The sequence below is a fragment of the Serinus canaria genome, chromosome 9, assembly GCF_022539315.1.
Source record: "Serinus canaria isolate serCan28SL12 chromosome 9, serCan2020, whole genome shotgun sequence".
In the NCBI taxonomy this organism is placed as follows: domain Eukaryota; kingdom Metazoa; phylum Chordata; class Aves; order Passeriformes; family Fringillidae; genus Serinus; species Serinus canaria.
In genome coordinates, this window is record NC_066323.1 from 5,611,487 (window position 1) to 5,631,811 (window position 20,325).

Here is a 20,325-nt window from a genome sequence, read left to right on the forward strand (position 1 = left end):
TGTGCCTCAGACATGGGCATGCTGATGGTTGGGAGAAATGTAAATCAGAGTAGTCACAAACAGTAGTAAAACAGAGTAGTTACTAACTGTAGTATCCACGTTACACCCAGCTGTGGGCTTGATTTCTGCCATTAAGGGCTGCCATACAAACACAGCATGAAACAGCTTCAGTCAAGTCCAGGAGAGTTTTAATTTTTGCATTATCAAAAACCAGATTGACTGCATCCTTCAGTTACAAATGGAAATGGTCAAAAATTATTTCTATTCAAAATTAGATCAAAATGCATCTAAAGGAAAAAGCACCTGAAGTTTTGAGTGCTGGGTGTGGAGACAGGTTCCCTCTTGATGCAGTATTTTCTGGGTTGTCCATCATAATGGAATACAATTTTAAGCAGTTTCCTGAAATTTGCCATCAATAAATGTAACTCACTGAATAGTGAGGCTGAGCCTGTGGTCATGGAAATTCAGTCTTTAAAGTCACTTTAAAGTTTTGGAGAGTTTGCCTTTTTTCTGTGCTGCTGAAAAAATGTGGGAGAAGTTCCAATGCAGTATTTTCTGGGGTAAGAGGATACTTTGGAGAAACCAAAGGTGTGTGCAACAGTTTCTCAATTATATTTTTTAAACTTTATATTTTTAAGGTACTGAGATACTTGGAACTGCTGGTGGCATTCCCATTGCAGTCTTGCCACTTACATAATTCATGCTATATAATTTTAGCTTTAAATATTTGATTGCTCTGAAATTCTCTTATCAAATGGGAACATACTTGCTTGATTTCTACCTTCCCTAAAAAAGCCATTAAAATTCCTAGCAGTTTGTGCTGAGTGCTGGCAACAGGTACATTTGACTCAATGAGGCATGGGACTTCAATTTGGTTACAGGAAGGATAAATGTAATTCAGAATCATGTAACAAGCATCAGGAATCAGAGAAAGACTGTCAGTAGATAAAGTTAAATGTAGAAAAAGTGCAGGATAGAAAATTAAATTTACACTATATAATTTTTTACTACCTTGCTTTTGTATTTCCTACCAGTTTGATGTAACTTTTGCATCTAAAATGTGATTTAGTCGTGTGAGGTACCATTTATTATAAAGACTTTACACTGATAGCCGTGGTTGTTTTTTTTTAAAAATAAGACAAATATTTAAAAGTATGCAAATACTTCTTAACAGAAACCAAAGCCTTGAACAAGAATTGCAGGATTAAGTTTTTCTCACGTTTTTCTAGCTGTAAGCTAAATAAAAAATAACTCCATTTGGCAAAGTAGCATAACATACAACAATATATTTAAATTTTTTGTTCCAAGCACAGACATTTCTCCATGTATTATTTATAACCCTGGTATTGTAGTTTCCCATTTTTTAGGAAGTCACCATTGAAATGCAAAAATTGCTTTACACAATTTTGAAAGGTACAAGTGGAGTTTTATTTTCATCTGGTTGTGTTTCTTAGGTAAACTGACTTTTCCTTGGTTCAGCAGAAATCTGAATACAATATCAGAACTCTTGTCTTGGCTAATCTTGGTTTGACCTGACCTTTTGAAAGTATTGTGTTTGTCACCATTTTCAGTTTCTTCTTCCCCTCTGGGTGAAAAAGGCCTTCTCTGGCATGCAGAATACCTGCAGGCTTTTTGAAAGAATTCTTTTAAAGCCATAAGGTTTATCTAAAAGGCAGGAGTTTTGTTTTTTTCCTGTAAAAATGCAGTTCTACCTTCCTGCACAGCCTAAAAAAAACTGTTTACTCTTGGAATTTCCAGGTGTGGTGCTTTTGTGTATGAAAACACAGAGTACTTTGGTGGTGGGGGAATTCAGATTGTCTAATGGGGATCCCTGGGGTTGTAGTGATTTGTTTGAGAATCACCTGCGGTGTCCATGAGTATCAGAGGGATTCAGATGATGCTGAATTCCTGGTTCCTGATGACTTTCAGTGAACACAATTCTTCAGGGAGTTGTTTTTCCCTGGTGACAAGTTCCTCTCAGTGGAATGTGTGTGTGTGTGTGTGTGCAGGGAACATCTCTCACTTCACTGTGGTAGTCCTGCAGAACCCAAACCAGGGGCAGTTTCTGAGATTTAAATTTCTCTTGTCTGTGACTGATTTTGCAGGGCTACAGAATTTCACCAGTCTTCATGATACCCTTAAAGGTCATTAAATAATGTTTAAGATTTTAGATATTTTAGCGAGCCTTCATACATGTTTAAATGAAAATATGTGTAAGTGGGAAGGAAAAATTGCTAAGGAAGTAAGGAACCAACATTTTATTCATTTTTAATTAATCACTTCAGTCTTAATATAGCATTAATTAAATGCAGCAAGGTTTAGTCACTCTACCTCATAAGATTTCATGGTGTAGCTTTAATCAGGTAATCAAATGATCACATTGTATAAATAGGCAAATACATCACATCAGTGGTGTGTAACATTGAGGCTATTTAAACCACAACTACTCTCCATCTATAGCATATTAATTATCACCACCACATTTATCTTTTCTTTACCTACACAGAGAAGGAAGGAATGAATATAATTTGGAATTATCTTTATGCACATACTCGAATCATGTCAGTTTGATAAGGCTCAAAATTGGGGAAATGCTGTGCATTTAATTATTATGTAGTTGTTTTGCTCTATGACATTGAGCAAGACAGAAATGTTAGATACCTTGCTTGCCTTTAGTTGGTTTGAAAAGTACTTTGAGGGCTATAGGGCAAAATACCATATTAAATCTCCCTAATAATTCTTAAAGAGCCTATTTGCATTAATATGTGTAATCAATCAATAAAGAGAGAGCAGAACAGGAAGTTATAGCCAAACCTGATAGTCAGCTGGGAGAAAACAGAGAAGTATTCTTGCCATAGAATTGATGCAATTCCTAGGAAATCCAGGGTTTTTTAATAGTCTATGGCATTCATCTATTAATATTTTTTAAGAACCATCAAGCCTTCTGCCTCTAATGGTCAGTTTGCTAGAGTGTGGCAGGTGTTTACAGATGAGAGACACAGACCTGAGAGTCCTTTGCTGTGCAGCTTCTCTGGCCTTTACTACCTGTTCTTCTTGATTTACATATTTACAGTAATAAATATGTTAATCTCTTGATTTCTGCATTTTCAAAAGATCTCTGATAAATTAAATGAATTCTATGGCTCTTTCTTTAGACAATTTTACTTGCTCTAGATGGTCTCTCCTTCCTCAGGTCCTTAATTCCACCAGTCCCTGACACAGGTGGTGATTCAGCTCAGGAGTAGAGATCAATTATTCATGAAGAATAAGCTTCCTTGTTGTGGTTCTGAAGCTGGGATCACTGACATACTGTAAGGATAACTGTTCCTTCTTTACTTGCCCTGTTGAAAGCTCCTTAGATGTTTTAATCCATTTTCAAAAGGTGGTAATGTTTAAAGTGAAACTGGAGTCAAGTAACGGAAAGTGGTGACCAGAACTAATAAGATCTGCAATGAAGTCCCACTTGATTCTTCAGATGTGTCAGATCTATTTTAGCACATTAACTCAAATTAAATGTATTTGATTGGCCTTATGGTGCTCTTCATTTTCTCAGATTTGTAACATAAACCTGTAAGATGGTACTAACACCTAAAATGAGCTCCAGAGAAATAAAATATTCAATTACAAATAGCATGTGAATCCTTGCACTGACACCAAGCACTCCTTGATTCCTGGCTCACCAGGGGCTTGGTTTGCCTCCATTCTGAAGGAAGGGCTTCACTGACGTGGTAGAGCCCAGCCTGAGCAGCTGAGTGCTCTAAATGCAGCCAGTCTGGTTTTCTTGTAGGCCTACCCAGCTGAAGAAATACAGTTTGGCTGCTCTTCAAATGGGAGTTAGTTGTGTGTTGCTAATAGTTTATTCTAGATATGTTTTTAAAGGTTTTTTAAAAATCGATTTTATTAGTTTTATTAATATTAGAGCTTTATTATTCTTTAAGTCTATTAGTCTGGGGAAACATTTCATTTGTTTAATGAATGCAAAACATATGATATGAACTTTGCAGTTGTTGCCAAGGAGTAGAAGAATGCTGGTGTTGGAGAGTCTGCATAACAATAAAAACAGATTGAAAGAGCACAGCATCTTACATGTAAAGCATTCTCCTATATTGGTGCTGGGTTAAATATTTATTGTTGGGCTTGTGTGTGAGAACAGTGCAAGTGGAATAAAGCAGTTAAACTCTTAAAATGCTGTCCTATTGAATTGAACATTGCTGTCATAAAAATATTAATCCTGTACTGTCAAGGATGGTGATAAAAACCCCCAAACCACCAGATTTTATAGTCCCCTTAACCTAAGCTGTAAACATTTCAGATATAGACTTTCATGCATAAGAAAAACTAAATTTCATGGTAGCTGTAGGAAGGCATCTCTTCAACTCCTGGTAGGCTGTAGAAATGGGGCTTGGTGGATATTCAGAATTAAGTGTCAAAAGCTGTATTTCATAATTGCACATCATTCAGTGAGCCTTTAAGCATTAAAGGAAGAACAGGCTACTCATCACTTATGAAACTTGACCAGCTGTGGTGGGCAGTGTGAAGTGAGGAGAGTCTGATCCATGCTGCAGTGTAGGACACTGGGTGATCCCTAAATGCCTTGCAATTCCTGGAAGGAGCAGTGGATCTTGAACACAGATATATGCACAAAATCATAACCATGGCTTTTTGCCTGGATGTGTGCTCTGCAGTGGCTTTGAGTGGAGAGACTGTAGGAGGTACAGTTGTGATTATTAAAACATCTTTTCCAATGAATTTGTTGTTTAGGTTTCTGCCATTTCTGTTAGAACTTTTTGGACAGGCCTTGAACAACTGTGACTGTATGTAAGAATGGCAGGAGCAGAAATTCTTAACAGATTTTTTAAAAAAATGAATAATGCAACCACCTTTCAAAATTATGAACTTATGAAATGGAAGCTATTTCTTGAAGGCATTTTAAAATAATTTTCTGTGAGACTCTGCAGCGTTTATTTAAACTGTGTAATATGCAATTGCATTATTCACAGCACGGAAATGAACCTGTGAAGCAATAATTATGCTAATTTTGAAATGGGAAAATACCAAGATTTGTCTCTGTCCAACATTTTCTTGATAACCTTGGAGACTTTAATATACAGAATTTGCTGTATTTTTCTGTTAAAGTAGAACCAATCTTAGGCTATTCTTCTAGAAATCTGTAATTTTGTAGGTAGAGGTGAGGAAGTTATGTTATACTATATAAACTGTTAGCTAAATGCAAATAATCTCCAGTATTTCAACTTCCTAATATTCTTGAAAAGAAACCTGAGTACCTTATTTGCTGTAATAGATGTCAAAAGCCTTTATGCCTGCTGTTTATTAAGTGTTTAATTACCTGGTAGATTTTAAAGCTACACAAGTGTGTGGCACTCAGTCTGGGCTTGATTTCCAGTTTCCATATTTATTACAGTTCTGTTGTAAGATTTCACCATTAAATAGTTACGTGAAAAAAATACAAATATTTTCCTGACTAGAATTGTTTTAAGAAACCTACACAGAAAATGTGCATTATTTACACAGAAAATGTGTTTTGGGTATCCTTAGCCTCTTAAATAATTTTTTTCTCTTAAGGTCTACTTTGTGGGAAATTCCTTACATTGCCAGCATTTCACAGACATATCTTAGATTGAATATGATAATCTCATTCAGCTTTTTGTTGTGGCAGAGCATGCTACTAACTGAATAAAAAATGATTACTTAGGAGCCATTGAGGATCTCAAAATCTTCCAAAAGGCACCATGATGCCTTCTAATCCTCTGGCCAGCATGAGGCATTCCATGTGCCTTAATTCTTCTCTTGCCTCTCCTGCCACCTCAGATAAGAATTTCTTTGTCCTCTGAAAGACTCAGCCATGTTGCACCAAAACTTCACTCTCTGCCAGGTTAAAGTTGCTCCAACCCAAAGAATGCTGTTTAAATGAGCTCTTGCTACAAGTCTTCAAGAGCCTGACTGCAAATAATTAAGTAGAGCTTTGATTTGTGTTTGTTTTTTTTCAGAGCCAGAGCTTCAACTGTGTGCAAAAGACCAGATGTCCAGGATCCAATGTGAGTTCTGTGCAGATACAGGGAGATTCAGATTATTTCATCAACCACCTTGGAGTGCCTGCCACGCAGTTTTCCTATGAGGACATCAAAGCATCAGAGGTAGCTGTGACTAAGAATGGACAAAATGAAAATAGCAGGAAGATAGAATTATGTTTTCTCAGGTTATATTGTGTTGTGGTGGAAATTTATCTCCTCTAAGTGTGTTTTTTTTAGGTCTTCAGAGGATTACCATCGAGCTTCAAAGTGTCTGTTTTTGTAGGCATATGGTATTCAAAGAAACAGATATACATTGAAGGATGTTGTGTTAAAATTTTAATATTGCTGATAATTTTATAGGCTACATGTTATCTAACCCAACTTTTGAAACTGTTTTCAACTTAGAGGAATCAGGTATTGATGTGTATTTTTTTACTGCACAGTAGGATGTGACAATCTTCAAAATAACCTCTAGATCCATTTTCATACCATGAGAAAAACAGGATTCTGTAGGATAAGCATTGGTGGTAAGGATCTGTATGCTTGGTTGGAGTCTTGCAGACACCACAGCTCTTTGCAGTCCATCATGCTCTGCAAGGCAGGTGGGAGGAAGGGGCATTTTATGCTGTTTGGAGTTCAGGTTGGAATAGGACTCAAAGAAATTGTTAGGAGGGTTTGTCCTTCCTCCACCTTCACCACTGTAGGTTATTTGCAGCTGGACATCTCAAACTCACCCTCACTTGGTGAGCTGAAGATCAAGAAGGCATTAGGTATTTCAAGACACAAAAGGCAAGAAAAGAAGTGTGAAATGTAATGATGCACTGACTTCACATTCTCCTCATTTCTCTTTTTTCTTCTCTTCACTGTGCTCATCTCCTATCTTCTGTCTTTCCAAGCTGAGGAGCAAAGCTGAGGCTGGGCTGAGCTGGAATGTTTCCTGACACTGCATGCTAATATGCTTCTCTTTCACACAGGCAAAACAAAGCAGGGATGTGCCAAATGGGGAGCATTGCTGTCATGTTGTTGTGTACATTAAAAGAGATTAAGTCAAGAATTTATATAAATAGAGAGGCTTCTGTTTCTAAACATCATGGCACCTATCAGGCAAAGTTTTCTATTTCTGATTAAGCACATTGTAAAAGGCTGTGAGGAAAATCTGAAGGCAGAAGATGTGTGAGTGCAATGTTTATGGAAGGCTTGTGGTCCAGAGGAATTTTTTGTTGTCACTTAGCAGCTATTCCACATAGTTTTCATTCAAGATCTGTGTATAGACAATCTACAGACCATGAGAAAGAATCTTCAAAGTTCAGTATATCAAAATAGTATTTCCCAGCAACATTTACAATATGAACACTGGAGGTTCCCTTGGCTATTGTCTACTTTAATCCAAATTTATTCTTCACGTTCAGTTAACCTTGTAAATGTGCATTTTTGTCTCTCAGAATGACTCATCAATGTAATTAAAATCATAAAAGACAATATTTCTATATTTGCTTAAACATGACACTCTAAATTTGGTTCTTTGTTAAAAATTCAGCTTTTGTCCTTCTTGAAAATTCATTTCCTAGAAATAAACTTGGTAAGTGTAATCTGCAGTCTTGAAGTAGATGTACTGCACTTCTCAGACTGTAGAAGACCTTGACCCCATGAGGTCTGTTTTATGTGAGAATAAATCTGCTTGGCACAGTGTGTAAATTTCTCTTGGCAAGAGGATGGAATTTTTCCTTAAAAGTGAAGCCACACAGAATGATTAAATTTGGATTATTTGCTGTATCTTTGTTATTTATTGTACAGGCTGTTAACAGTCCTCCAGAAGATAAGCTCATTGTCTCTCCTATGTTCTATCAAACAAGCAATCTGTTTATCCTTTACTGTTTATTGCCATTGTTTATTGTGGATTCTGTTTATTGACAGATATTATAAAGCAGATAAATTACTCCATGTTGACAGCCATATTAATAAACATTGTAAGAATTTCTGTTAGGCAGGTTAGGGGCTGATAAAAATCTGCTGGTTTGCAGGGAGGGATTTTTGCTTGTTTGTTTCCATCCAGCTTTTTTAACTACACCTCAGCTTTGTCAGCTTTGTTGCAAATCGAGATTTGTGCAAACAGGTTCAGAAATGAACTGTTCTGATGTGCTTTTGTGGGTTATCATTTTGCCAGCTGGGTTTCCTCTTCTGTCTCTCTCACTGCTGTGACCTACTCAGGAATCACTCTTCCTTTGGAATATACATCACTTGTTTATTTTACCCACCTGTCAGCCTGTGTGCAGTGTCAGGTAAAGCTGATGCTGTTCCACAGCTGGAAAAAAACTGCTTTGGAGTTAAAAAGCTCAAGACCTGTGCTTGTATTCTTCCTCCAGAGCAGCAGCTCCAGGTCAGCTTTAGAAATGCATTTCTTACCCAGTCGGGGCGATGCCAGTCCGCAGAGAGAAGGTTATAAAAACCTTCCCTTGACAGGAACCTGAGGAGGAAATATGAGGAAATAAAAGTTGTAAGAGGAAACATTCAGGCCAGAAGAGTAAGTAAAAGTGTCTGGCTTGGAATTACGTAATACAGTGAAGCACAGCCTCGGGGAGGCTAAATCTGCCTGGCAAATGCCCGTGGTCAGGTCTGTGAGCAGTAAAGTGCATTCTGAGAATTCAGCCACTGCTCTAGAAGTGCACTGGGTGAAATGCAGCTCGTTTATTCACCAGCAGAAAATATGCAGCAATTTAGTCTCAAAGTAAGTAAACTTGGAAGAATTTCTCAAGCGGAAAAAAAATAATATTGCCCCATTTTCCAAGGATTCCCTTGCAGTTGCTTCCTCATCTCCTTACCTCTGTGTGCTGGGTTTCCCATCACATGAGGGTCACATTCTGATTAGCAATATGTTAGGAGACAAGCTGATCAGGTTTTCCTAACACTGCTGATTATTTTGCTTTCAGTATGAGTTATGCTATTTGAGAGAATGATTAGTGTGCATCCAAGTGACTATGTAGTCTCCAGAGAGAGACCTAAGTGCTGATTTCAAATCAGAGTTTCTCTGCCACTGAGAGCCATGATTAGTCTATTAGTCCTCACCTCAGCTGAGAATAGTGTTAGAAACATATTCAGTTACCTTTACAGCAACAAGGAAGATTAACATAAACTAAGAGAGCTGTTAAATCAAAGACTTGTCTTAGCCACTCTCTGTGCTTCATAAAAGCTGGATATCAGTCAAATTACTTCATTGTATGAGCATTGCTATGTCAGAAATAACTACATGGCACAGGTGAGTACATTCTGATTTTTTTCCCTATGTGTGGGCTATTTCTGTGCTCTTGCAAATATTAGTCTTGTTTGTGTAACAGTGTGTTTTCACATCCAAAAATGGTGTAACAAATATAACACATACATGTCTTCCATAATGAGAAAATACATGCATATAACAGACAAACAGTTCATCACAACTCTCCTTGATGTCTTAGATATAAATTCCTCTCTTATGGTATTTTAACTTTATAAACAAAATAATCTTATTTACATGACTGAAGCTCAGCTCTTGGTTACCTGATTGTAAATTATGAATAACTCTGAACACACTGGGTATGGTGGTGTATGACCTCAGGGATGTGCACGCAGTTTCTGTTTGGATTCAAGATGGTTCTCATTTTTGAATGGATGTACATGGATTGTGTGCCTGCCCTATCACTTAGAGCTCACCTTGTTTCTCATACTTCTCTCCCTTAGTTCCTTAAGATTTGCATTGTTTTTCTTTTTGTATGAGCATCATCAAACTTTCCATGTTTAGTTTTTCACTTGATGGAGCACCTTAAAGTGTAGTTTGCTCTGCTAGACTCAACATTCTGATGGCCTTTTTTATTTCATGAAAGGGGACAGAGAAAAGTAGTTTTTAAAGACCTGGTTTGGGTAGTACTGGGCTTCTTCCCTGAAGGGAAAATGTCCAGCCCCCTAGTTACAAGTTAATTTATTTTGGTTACTTCTTTCCTAGCACAGTTTATAGCATAGCTGCTGAAAACTGGAGCACAAGTAATCAGAGAGACTGAGAAAAAGAGCCTTGCTGTGGCTGCCTAATGTTTGGGTAGTAGAGAATATAAACTGGGTTTTCTGTGCTTTCAGTCAGAGATTTGACTTTTTCTCCAGCATTGTAACTCAAACTTCATAGAACTGTTTAGCATTTTGAGTTCCATCACTTACAAACTTCAGCTGGTACAGGTGTATTTTGAGCTTTTTTCAAAATGGAAATTAATTGACTGTTACCATCCATTTCTGTGTCATTGCAGTCAACAATTTCATGAGGAATCTGGATGATTTCCCATGTCATCTGCATATTATTCATCCTTCTCAGTGCATCCTGTTACAGAATGATTCCTGTCTGATAAAACAGAATCTTAAATCCCCTCTGTGATAATGTAGTAGTTTACATCAACATTAGCATTATTACTTTGTTTGGGGAAAAACAACTGCTTCACATGCACATTATTAAAAAATAACCAACAACTTAGTGAATTGCTCTTTTTTTTCTTCTTTTCTTTTTCTATTTATTGATGGACACATAATCATCATGAAACATTTCATAGTAGATGTCCAGGTTTGGGTATGCAGGACTCACAGAACATTTACTTTTACACCTAGATCATAAAAGTTGTTTTCCGTATCTTCACTCAAACTTAAGTACAGGCAAGAAGTATAAAAATTACCTGTCACATTATTCACAGGCTAGACCAAGGCAGTGTAATACCATGGACCACTAAGCTAATTTAGAAGAAAAATGAAGAGGTTTCTTTATAGAAGGCATTTGTATGTAATATATGTAGAAGAGTTTAGAATTTTGACAGTTTGAGATTGTATCCTCTTTAGAGAGAATGCATAATGATTTTTATTTCTGTTGAAATATGCATAACTTTCTGAAGGTAACTTTCAGCTTTCATTAGGGCCCTTAAAAGTGATTTTCACCCACACTGGTGTAAAACAGAGGGCACTAAATCTTTACTCTTCAGTGAATGTGGCTTCTCAGTGGTTGTTACCATCAGCCTCTGCATCCTCCCTCCCATCCTGTCCTGACCTTTTTTCTTCCTTTTTATCACTCTGTGGGGAAACTTACTGCAGTTCCTTCATTTCAGTGTTTACATGCTTAGACTGACACATCATGCACCTCTCTCGAAAGAGCTCAAAAGCTTTCCAAGATTCCTTTGTTATGAGAAAAGAAACAGAGGAACCATCCTTGATGGAGAGAACTTAGGGTCTGGTTTACAAGAAAATAACTCTCGTGTTGCAAGCTGCTTTTGTCTCTTTGATGTGCTGATGTTGGTGTAAGGGAGAGCTCAGGCAGCTTGGGGTGCTGCTCAGTGCATCTCCCCTGTATCTTTCTAAAGTGAGAAGAAAGCTGGTGTTTGAACCCCAAACACATTTCATTTTTAAGTGCATCTATATGTATAATCAATGGGGCTTTGTGGAAGGAAACCAAGTCTGTGGTATAGTTTCATCTCCACAAATACAACCTTGTACCTGTGTGTGCACCTTGAAAGCAAACCTGAGTAGTCTGACCTGTGGTGTTCTTTACTGAGAGCTGGTTTTGTTATCAGTCATGTAATTACTGCTCAGACAGTTCCACTGCTTGAGGTCAATCCATTTGTATTTTCTGAAGTTCTGGAGCTCTAAGTTCTTAATGCAGTTGCTCACCATCTTGAATCACAGCATTAATCCATTGTTGCTCCATATCCAGATGATTTCCTCCTTTACTTCTGGTGTGTCCTCCTTCAGTCCCTTTCCAGCCAGGAAGGAGTCAGTGCAGCCATAACACAGTCCCGAGATTTCTGACTGCTTGGATTATCTACAGCTGACCAGGCCCTTCTGGCAAATGTCCTGCTGTTTAGCTGACGTTATTATTTGTGTCCTCCTTGATTAAGTGCCACCCAGTAACAATTAATTTATCAAAGCCAAGTCTATTTATCAAGAAATTCCATTAGAAGAATCGCAGCATCATTTTCTAGGAGGGATCAGACCATATGCAAAGACAGGATGTGCTGAATTCAGCCTTAGCTGCTCAACAGAGAACTTCAGGGCCTGTGGCATTAGTGTGAAAGTCCTTGGAAGAGATTTAGCATTGGTTGTCTGAGTCTGTAATTCCATGGAGATTCTTAGCCCAAACTGAAGCCTTGTTCCTCCTCTTACATCTAGTCTAGGAGGGAGTTTGCATAACAGCAGTGTGTTGCTGTGATAATCTTTGGTAGCTTTTCCATTTGGAAATACAGCTCTGCATGGCTCCCCCTCATTCCCTGTTTACTTCTCTTTCTCCCTGGTATATGTTAAATTTTTTAAGGAAATAACACAGCTGGTAGTTGCCCATGGGGAGTTACTGGAGATGTTTCATGTCTGTATCAAAGAGTGAAAGTACCAGTGTGCTTGGGATACCAGAAAGTCTTTGCAAAGGAGCAAATGTGTATCAGCCTCAGGATGGTTGCTTGGGAAGCCAGGATTCTCTTTTCTGAGCTGCCTCTGCAGAGTTTGATGCTGTTGCACTTGCTGCTGAGAGTGTTTATTAACTGTGTAGTAGAACTTCAAGGGCAGCAAGGTGTGGCAGTGGGAGCTGGTTGTGTCAAGGGGAAGAGAGAGGTTTCATTTGTGTTTCTGGACAAGCAGGGAGCTGCCAGTGTGTAACAAGGAATAGTTCCAGGAGTCCCCAGCAGGTTGCCTGGGACTACCTGAGGGTCCAAACCACAGCTGCCTTTCTGACTCAGGGAATATGCTGGCTTTATAATAACTGTCCTTCTCTTTAATCAGACTGATTTTTTCCTGACCAATGTGTTTTTTCTGTCTCTAGCATAAATTAGTGTTTTCTAATTTCTCAGTTCAGTCAGGGGTTAGTGTAGTACTCACCAATAATTCATTAATTCATTAGTCCATCTGTTCATTTGGACGCTAATTGAGTTGAGTTTGGTACTGAGAGCATGGTGAAATTGTTAAGGTTAATGACTCGGTGTTTTACAAGACAAAATGCATTTGATGTTCAATTGATTGCCTGAGTTGTTTTATTGAATAATATGAATATTTAGCTACTTAATTTCATGGAAGAGCATCTTTGTTATTACACTTATGCTAGTGAAACTGATGACGTCCTCATCAGTTTGGATACATTACTCTGCTCCAAAAAATTCTGTCTGGCCTCACAAATCCTAGTGCTTTGATGTCCCAAACATCCCACAGTGCATCCAGAAGGGGAAAATTCTTTATGTAAACTTGCCTTATGGAATCAAAATCACACAGCTGCTTTAGCATTCATTCACACTGCATGAGTACATGTTGTTTCTGTGAGCTCTGTCCTTGCAGATTCTCTCAGAGGCTCCTCAGTGTCTTGGAATTGACTGAGGATTGTTGGAAGGATGTGGAAGAAATACAGCCTGGAAGGAACAGGACCAATGGGATGTGGGAAAATGTGAAACATTTGTTTAGACACCGATCCATTGCTTCTGTTTGAAGCATCTAGTTACTGAAAATATTATCTAAGGACAGATGTCACTGAATTCTCTGTTCTCCCTGGAGAATTAAATGGCCTGTTGCATTCATGGTAATGTTTTACCATGTCCTCCTGAGTGGCTGCATTCAGCTGACCAACTAAAAATCTTCTGGTAGAATATCTGGAATAAGTATCAAAACTTGTTTTCTTGCCAGTAGATATTACAAGTGTGGCACTCAGTTTTGTCTTTTTGGGAGAAAAAAAATCAAGATCACTGGACAATCAAACAGCTGTGTTTTGGGTCAGTGATGCATTCTTGCTGATAAAATTTGCAATATTTGATATTTAGCTACTTAATTTCATGGAAGAGCATCTTTGTTAGTACACTTATGCTAGTGACACTGATGATGTCATGGACATTGAAAACTGGTTAATAAGGCTTCTGATAAATATTGTCTTGAAGACATTATTATTCTTAGCAAAACACAATTTTATTCTCACTGCAGGGTGGTGAGCCTCCCACCTACAAAACATCTGTGTAGTATCTAATATTAGATCTCCTCATTCAGTGTAATTAAATTTGGTTTTGAGCACTAAAATTTAAAGTGGGAAATAGGAAGCCTTGATCAGGAAGTAAAAGCATTGATAATATTTGATTGTGAAAATACATTGTCACTGGGATTCATGACTTCCAGCAGGACATGGTTAGGGTAATCTTCCTGGAACTTAATGTTTCTGCATCATTTGAATGCTCACAATTGATCATAAAATGTTACAAAATGTGCTTGCAGCCTTCACACAACTCATCCAAGAAATGGCTCTTGGATGTACTGAATCTTACTGAGCCTCCTGTTTCTAAGTTCTGAAACTTTGGGAAAATCCTCTGTCAGGTTCCAGGTTTGACTTGGGCCACTCCTACCTAAACTGCTGATTCTGCTTTCAGTGTAAAAAGCACCAAGGGAAAACTGCAGAGGAATAAAGCCAGGCAAGTATCCTGACATCCTAAAAGTTGCTTTCTTTGTGCTGCAGTCTGTGAATTTATAGCTCTACTGTGATTATTTCAATTCACTTACTAACATAAGGAAGAAAACATTAAATTAAAAGAGATGGGAGAAATGTGCTTAAATTCTTTTCCTTATGACTGTTGGCTGGGGTTTTTTCTGGCTGCAGTTGAGTTGAATAATAGAATAACTTGTGCAGCAGTGATTCCAGTTCTGCCTCTCCTGTATTCTTGTGCAGTCTTGTTTGGCAGGCCTTGCTCATTTTGTCCAGCATTGGGTAGCATTTCAAGGTCACTGCACATCTTTACCAGAATATTCAAACAGAAAATAGATGTGCTTTTGTTTCTTTTCTAAAAGGTCTTCAGTAAACTGAAATGGTGAAAATACAGGAGAAAAGACTCTTGTCAGAAACTCCTTCTGATAAGCCTGTTTTGCAGAGTAGGGGCATTCTCACTTTGAAGGCACGTGTTAGGCTGTGGCAATTGCAGAGCTCTGCTTTATAAAAATAATTTTATGTCTTATGCATCAGTGAAACAAACTTTTACATCATTTTATAATCCTTTGTGGATTTGGGAGGTGATATTTAATTAGCTATCTAGAGCATTTGCTAGAAAGGGTAAAGCCAGCCTGCTAGTGAGTTGGAGAGGCAGGAAATCTCTTCTGCAGTGTATTTGCAGCCCTATGGGCCTTTATTAGTGGGAAATCCTATATGCCTGTTATTATTTCATCAATTCAATTTGAATCACACTTTGGGTACAGTCTGTTCTATTCTACATAATCTACTTTTGCAGTAAATCTGCTTCAGTCTGCAGTACCCTCCCACAGTAAAAGTAATCCAGATAGATGATGATAAGCCATATTTTAGTCTGTGAGCTACCTTTTCCATTACTCCCTTTTTAATCCTTCTTGCAGTCAAACCTCATGTTCAATCACCCTACCAGGCAGTAAAAAAAAAATGGGAAGAGATGGCCTTTTAGCCCAGTGAGGTGAAACAACTCAGTCACAAAGAAATGCAATTGAATATTTTCTGCCAGGACACTGCATGCCAATTGCTTGACTTAGGGAAAATGGAAGAAGGAATTAGTGAGAGCCTGCAGTGCAGATTTCAGAGGTGTTTTTGTTCTTCTCGCTGCTCTCTCTTTTTCTTTTCTCCTGGCAGGGCTTTCTCCATCACACTATGACAATTTTTTTGGCACTGGTGTTGAATACAGATGCAGACAAGTCCTGATGCAGTTGTGCAGCCTCTGGGTTCCTGGGTAATAGTTTTGGCACTGCACAGCTCCAGAGTGTGCCTTGTGTGTCTTCAGCCTCCCAGCTGAACCTGTGCCCAGGTAGATCCTGAAGATGTGCAGTGTCTACTTGGTGTTTCACTTGCCAGACACTGCACATTCGTGTGTATCCCTCAGTTTTCTGCAATTCTGCTTTTTGTGCTGTTGTACAAAAAGGCAGAAAGAGTGAAACAGGTAAATAGCTCATGGAACACACACAGCATGTGTTTATACTGGACAGGTAACAGAGCACAGTGTCAGTCCTGATGCAGCAAAAACAACCCCTGAATTCTCACCTTCTGGACATTTTCTTTGGTCTGTATGAAGGAAATAAACATTTTTCTCTTGGTTTGCATCCTTTATTTGTGTATTTGCCTTGCAGGCTTTAGCAGTGTAAGATGAACACATTTATACCTCTTGCCCACCTGTACAAATTTCAGAAGGATTTCTGCTCTCACTTGCTTCCTCTCTGTTTTCACCTTTATCCTGGTGCCTTCTTTTGTCTCCTGTGCAATATAAAACTGGTGCCATGAATATTGTGAAGTGTTGAAGGGCAATGCTGGCCTGAGTATGGACAATTCTGACAAATGTTAGCAAGGGTGGAGCCAAACTGGAGAAAGAACTTTAGTCTGAAGATTGTTTTTCCAGGTTGATCACCTTTATTGCTGAGTGGAGAAACCTTCACTCCCTGTTACTTTCAAAACAAACAAGCCACAAAAAAGCCTCCTCTCACCTCCCTCTCCTCCCCCCACCCCAGAAAAATTATTTCTGAAGATATTTGTGTATTGTTCACCAGGTTAGGAACAGAAGGACGTCTTCTTGTAAAAGCTGGGGAACATTCAGCAGGCAAGAAAAATCTGTTTGGGTGTGGAATGAAAGCATATTAAGGAATTATTACCTACATAATTTGAGTACATAAATTCACAGTTTCACTAACTGGTAATTTTACTGTTTCTCAAGTAATAGTCAAGAAAACAGGATTCAGCTAGTAAAAAACAATTCACATGTATTTACAGAAATAATTCCAGTTCTAGGACAATGTGTGGGAAATTTTGATACTTTAAAAAAACTTTTTTATTTAATAACAGCAAAATTGATCTCTAAAGCATGTTTTGGTATTTACTGTTTTCTATTAAATCACCAGAAGTGCTGTGGGATTTTATTAGTGATTTAAAATGCATGGTTGAAAGTTGGCATATAAATTGAAGGTATAAGACAGTACACAAGGGATGGTGAATTTAGTACCTTGAGATGGTGAAACATTTTGTTCACTTAATTAGTTAAGGAAGGATAAGTTAAGTTAGAAAAATGAGTATAGAAAATCAGAAGTGAATTTTAGTGCAAGTGTCCATCATAAATAAGCAAGAGTAAGCCAGATTTGGGGTTTTAAGAGATTTTAGCCTGCATTTTCGATCTCCATTTAATTGATTCATAAATCAATTAATTACTGTCACAAGACCCGAGGGCAGCAGGAAACTGGGTTCAAATTAAAAAGAAAAGGAGGCAATTTGTTTTAAGATTGAAAGTTGAATGTTCAATCGAAGTTTAATCAGAAGTGACCCATTATTTGAAAAGTAGAACATCAATGTCGTTCTAATTTCACAGAATGCTTCATTAAATGAGTATTGAAAAGACCAGGTTAACTGATCATTCCAAAAGGAACAGGAGACAAAGGAAACTCACTTTCCAAACACGTGTTGTGCTTGTTCATTTCTCCTCTGAAGAGTTCATAGAGATACCAAATAATTTCATTGGGAATTCAAGGGTTTTTGGGGTGATCCTTTGTAGATTGAAAAGTTTGCTTGATAAAATCTTCTTAATCCCTTTGGATAGCCATGAACTTAAAATTTAACAGAATGCAATGAAAAGCAGAGGCAGAAATTTTCAAAGCACTAGTGGAAGTTGGGCATCCTAAATTTTAGGATGTTTCACAGTGGTCTGACCTTGAAAAGGTTTTTCCATAATTTGATACCATCTCCAGAGCATTCACAATGCGTTGAAGACTGCCCTCTGAACAAGGGGAGGGTGATGCTAATGCCTGGCTGGGGTAGAGCTGATGATTTGTGTTTAGGAGGTGAGTGTGGGAGAGAATGAGGACAACAACTGCAGCTGTAGCTCCTATTGTGGCTGAAAATCATAATGGAATAATACAGTTGGTTTTAGTATTTTTGGATTAGCAAGTCTTTCTCTTGGTGTGCATTTACTAGAAATTTCCTTAGCAAATTGCTGTTCAAAAAAAGCCAAAATACAGCACTCATTTGTTGTGAGCTTGGTGAAGCAATGACAGAGAAGTGTGATTCAGTTTCCAGCTCGTGGAAGGTGTTGCTCTTGCTTTTAAATGCTGAGAGGTGCTCTTGGAACATCATCTGGACCTGCTCCCTGGGATAAAGAGTGGGCTTCTGTTAGTTGGGAAGCTCATGCAGCTTTCTCTAGTGAGCATAGTGCTTGAAAAACAGCAAAAGCAAGAGAAACAAAGTTGGCCTTTCTAGCTGTTCTTTATGGAGGAGCTTGTTTATAGAAAAAAAAAAAAAAGGCAAAAAAGCAGCCACAGCTGGTTTAAACATTTGCTTTTACAAGTGCACAGCAAGATGCTTTCAGATGTCAGCAAGTTATTTCAAACAGCAATCCTTTTCAAGATCTTTGCAAGCAGGGACTTGATTCCTTCATGAGCAAAACAACTCATCACTTGGGATGTCCAGGCTGTTTTGGCTCATTTGCTGATTGTTGCCTGTGTCAGTTGAGCTCTTCCAAAGGCAGAGGCTGCTGGTTCCCCTGGCCCAGTGGGAGAGAAGCCAGGTGAGCAGTGCCTCCCTGCTTCCCAGGCAGCTGATCCCCCAAGCTTTCTATTCCAAAGACATTTGTCTGGATGGAGCAATAATCTGACCTTATGAAGCAAATCTAATTTGTTAGTCACTGCCTTCCCTGACTCTCAGTGAGATACTCAAGAGTGAATATAAATAATGCAACTGTCTCTAAGTTATTGATTGCATTTATGTGACTGATGATGAGCAGCATTAGCACCACCACAGCAGAATGAGGGTGTTCCTCAGCAGCCCCCCAGTCAAATGGCACAGCTCTGTGAACTGCTGTGCAAACTTGAAACTAAGATGAATAGTTATGAGTTAATGCTGAAGTATGTATTTAATCTTTGTAATGAATGACTTTGTGCATCTTCTCCCAGAGATCTAAAAAAAATTTTAAAAATATTCTGAGAGAAAACATTACTTCATTTATTTTTGTGGTGTTTCTGTGACAAGTTATGCAACACACAGATGCATCACTGAACACAAAAATTTATATGATGCATTGCTAATTATATATATATATTTTTTTTTTAATAGAAAGTGGTGGGAGTTTGCTACCAGAAATAATCTCCTAGAAATGCATAGAAATACTGATAGAATACTGATCATGAAGGCATTAATTTATAGAAAAAAATCAATAAGCAAATTTAGCAGCAATGTAATGTAATTCCTGCTTTAGGCATCTGGGCACCTTTGAGGCTTAGAGGTTTGTTTTATCTTCTTTTGCCTTTTTTTTTCCAGTCCACTCCTTGGTATTTTTTTTCTTGTTTCCTTTGCACAAATGTGCAAATAATGTCTTGCTTTTTTTACAGTACAAGAAGAGATCAGCATTCTGTGCAAAGAATATATTGGATTGTTTGGTGTTAAAAGAGTGGTCAACCTAAAGTGTATCATTTTAGGGAGTTGACAAAAATCCCTTATTATGTAGATGGTATCACTGGCTAGAGAAGTAGGATGGTTGGAGAAGACAAAAGAGCATTCCTTGATTATTGTGGTTACATTTCTCCTGAAGCCTTAAATCATAACATAGTTAATAAAATGTCTGATTGCTACTTAGCTCAGAATAAAGCTGTTTGGATATATATTTTTTTCCTTGTAGGCAAAATTTTTAGCTGCTTTGGGAAGCATAATTAGAGAGACAACTGCTATTCCAGAAATAAAGTCATATGAATTAGGGGTTTTTTGCCTTTTTCGGGGCTTGGAATCAGGTAATGAGATCAGTGAAATAAGTGTCATAATCATCAAAATTTAAGAAATATTTGAAGGGTTTCTCAATCTATCAACAAAATTCAATAACCAATTGAAGGAGGAAATCAATGTGGAATCCTAAAAAGCCCCTTTATTCTTTTTCACAGAATTCCAGCTTTCTCTCTGAAGCTCTTTTTCCTGCACATGCAACAAAAACTGAAGAGCTGGATCCCTCCTTCAGCCTGCACGAGACCATTGCCAAGGTCAGAGAAATGGAGATCTCATTTTTACATACTTTCCTCTTTAATTTACTAATAATTTTAAAATATAATCTATTTACTTCCCTGTGAATCCTTTGAATACAGTTAAAAATTGTGGATTTCTCTTCCCTGGGATCCATGTTGGGCACTTTCTTTACACTGGTCAACTTGTGTGATCAAAGCAGTTTCATGTTCATTTGAAACTATAATGTTTTATTCTTATTTTTCACTGCATTTCACTCCCAATCTGCTTTGCTTGTATATCCACTCAGGCTAGTGGAAAAGCTTGTGTTGGTTTGAAGCCCTTCATCTCCATTAGGGAAATAGGGTTTTA

General features: G+C 37.9%; 1 protein-coding gene across 7 annotated transcripts in view; it reads left to right on the forward strand.

Moving 5' to 3' along the window:
• Positions 1 to 20,325, forward strand: part of NAALADL2 (N-acetylated alpha-linked acidic dipeptidase like 2) — a 400,239-nt gene that overhangs the window by 322,022 nt on the left and 57,892 nt on the right. For all 7 annotated transcript variants that reach the window (XM_018912780.3, XM_018912779.3, XM_050978009.1 and 4 more), the window contains 2 exons: positions 6,009 to 6,155; positions 19,899 to 19,994. In XM_018912780.3, coding sequence (XP_018768325.1) covers positions 6,009 to 6,155; positions 19,899 to 19,994 — 243 coding nt within the window. The remainder of the gene's footprint in view (positions 1 to 6,008; positions 6,156 to 19,898; positions 19,995 to 20,325) is intronic.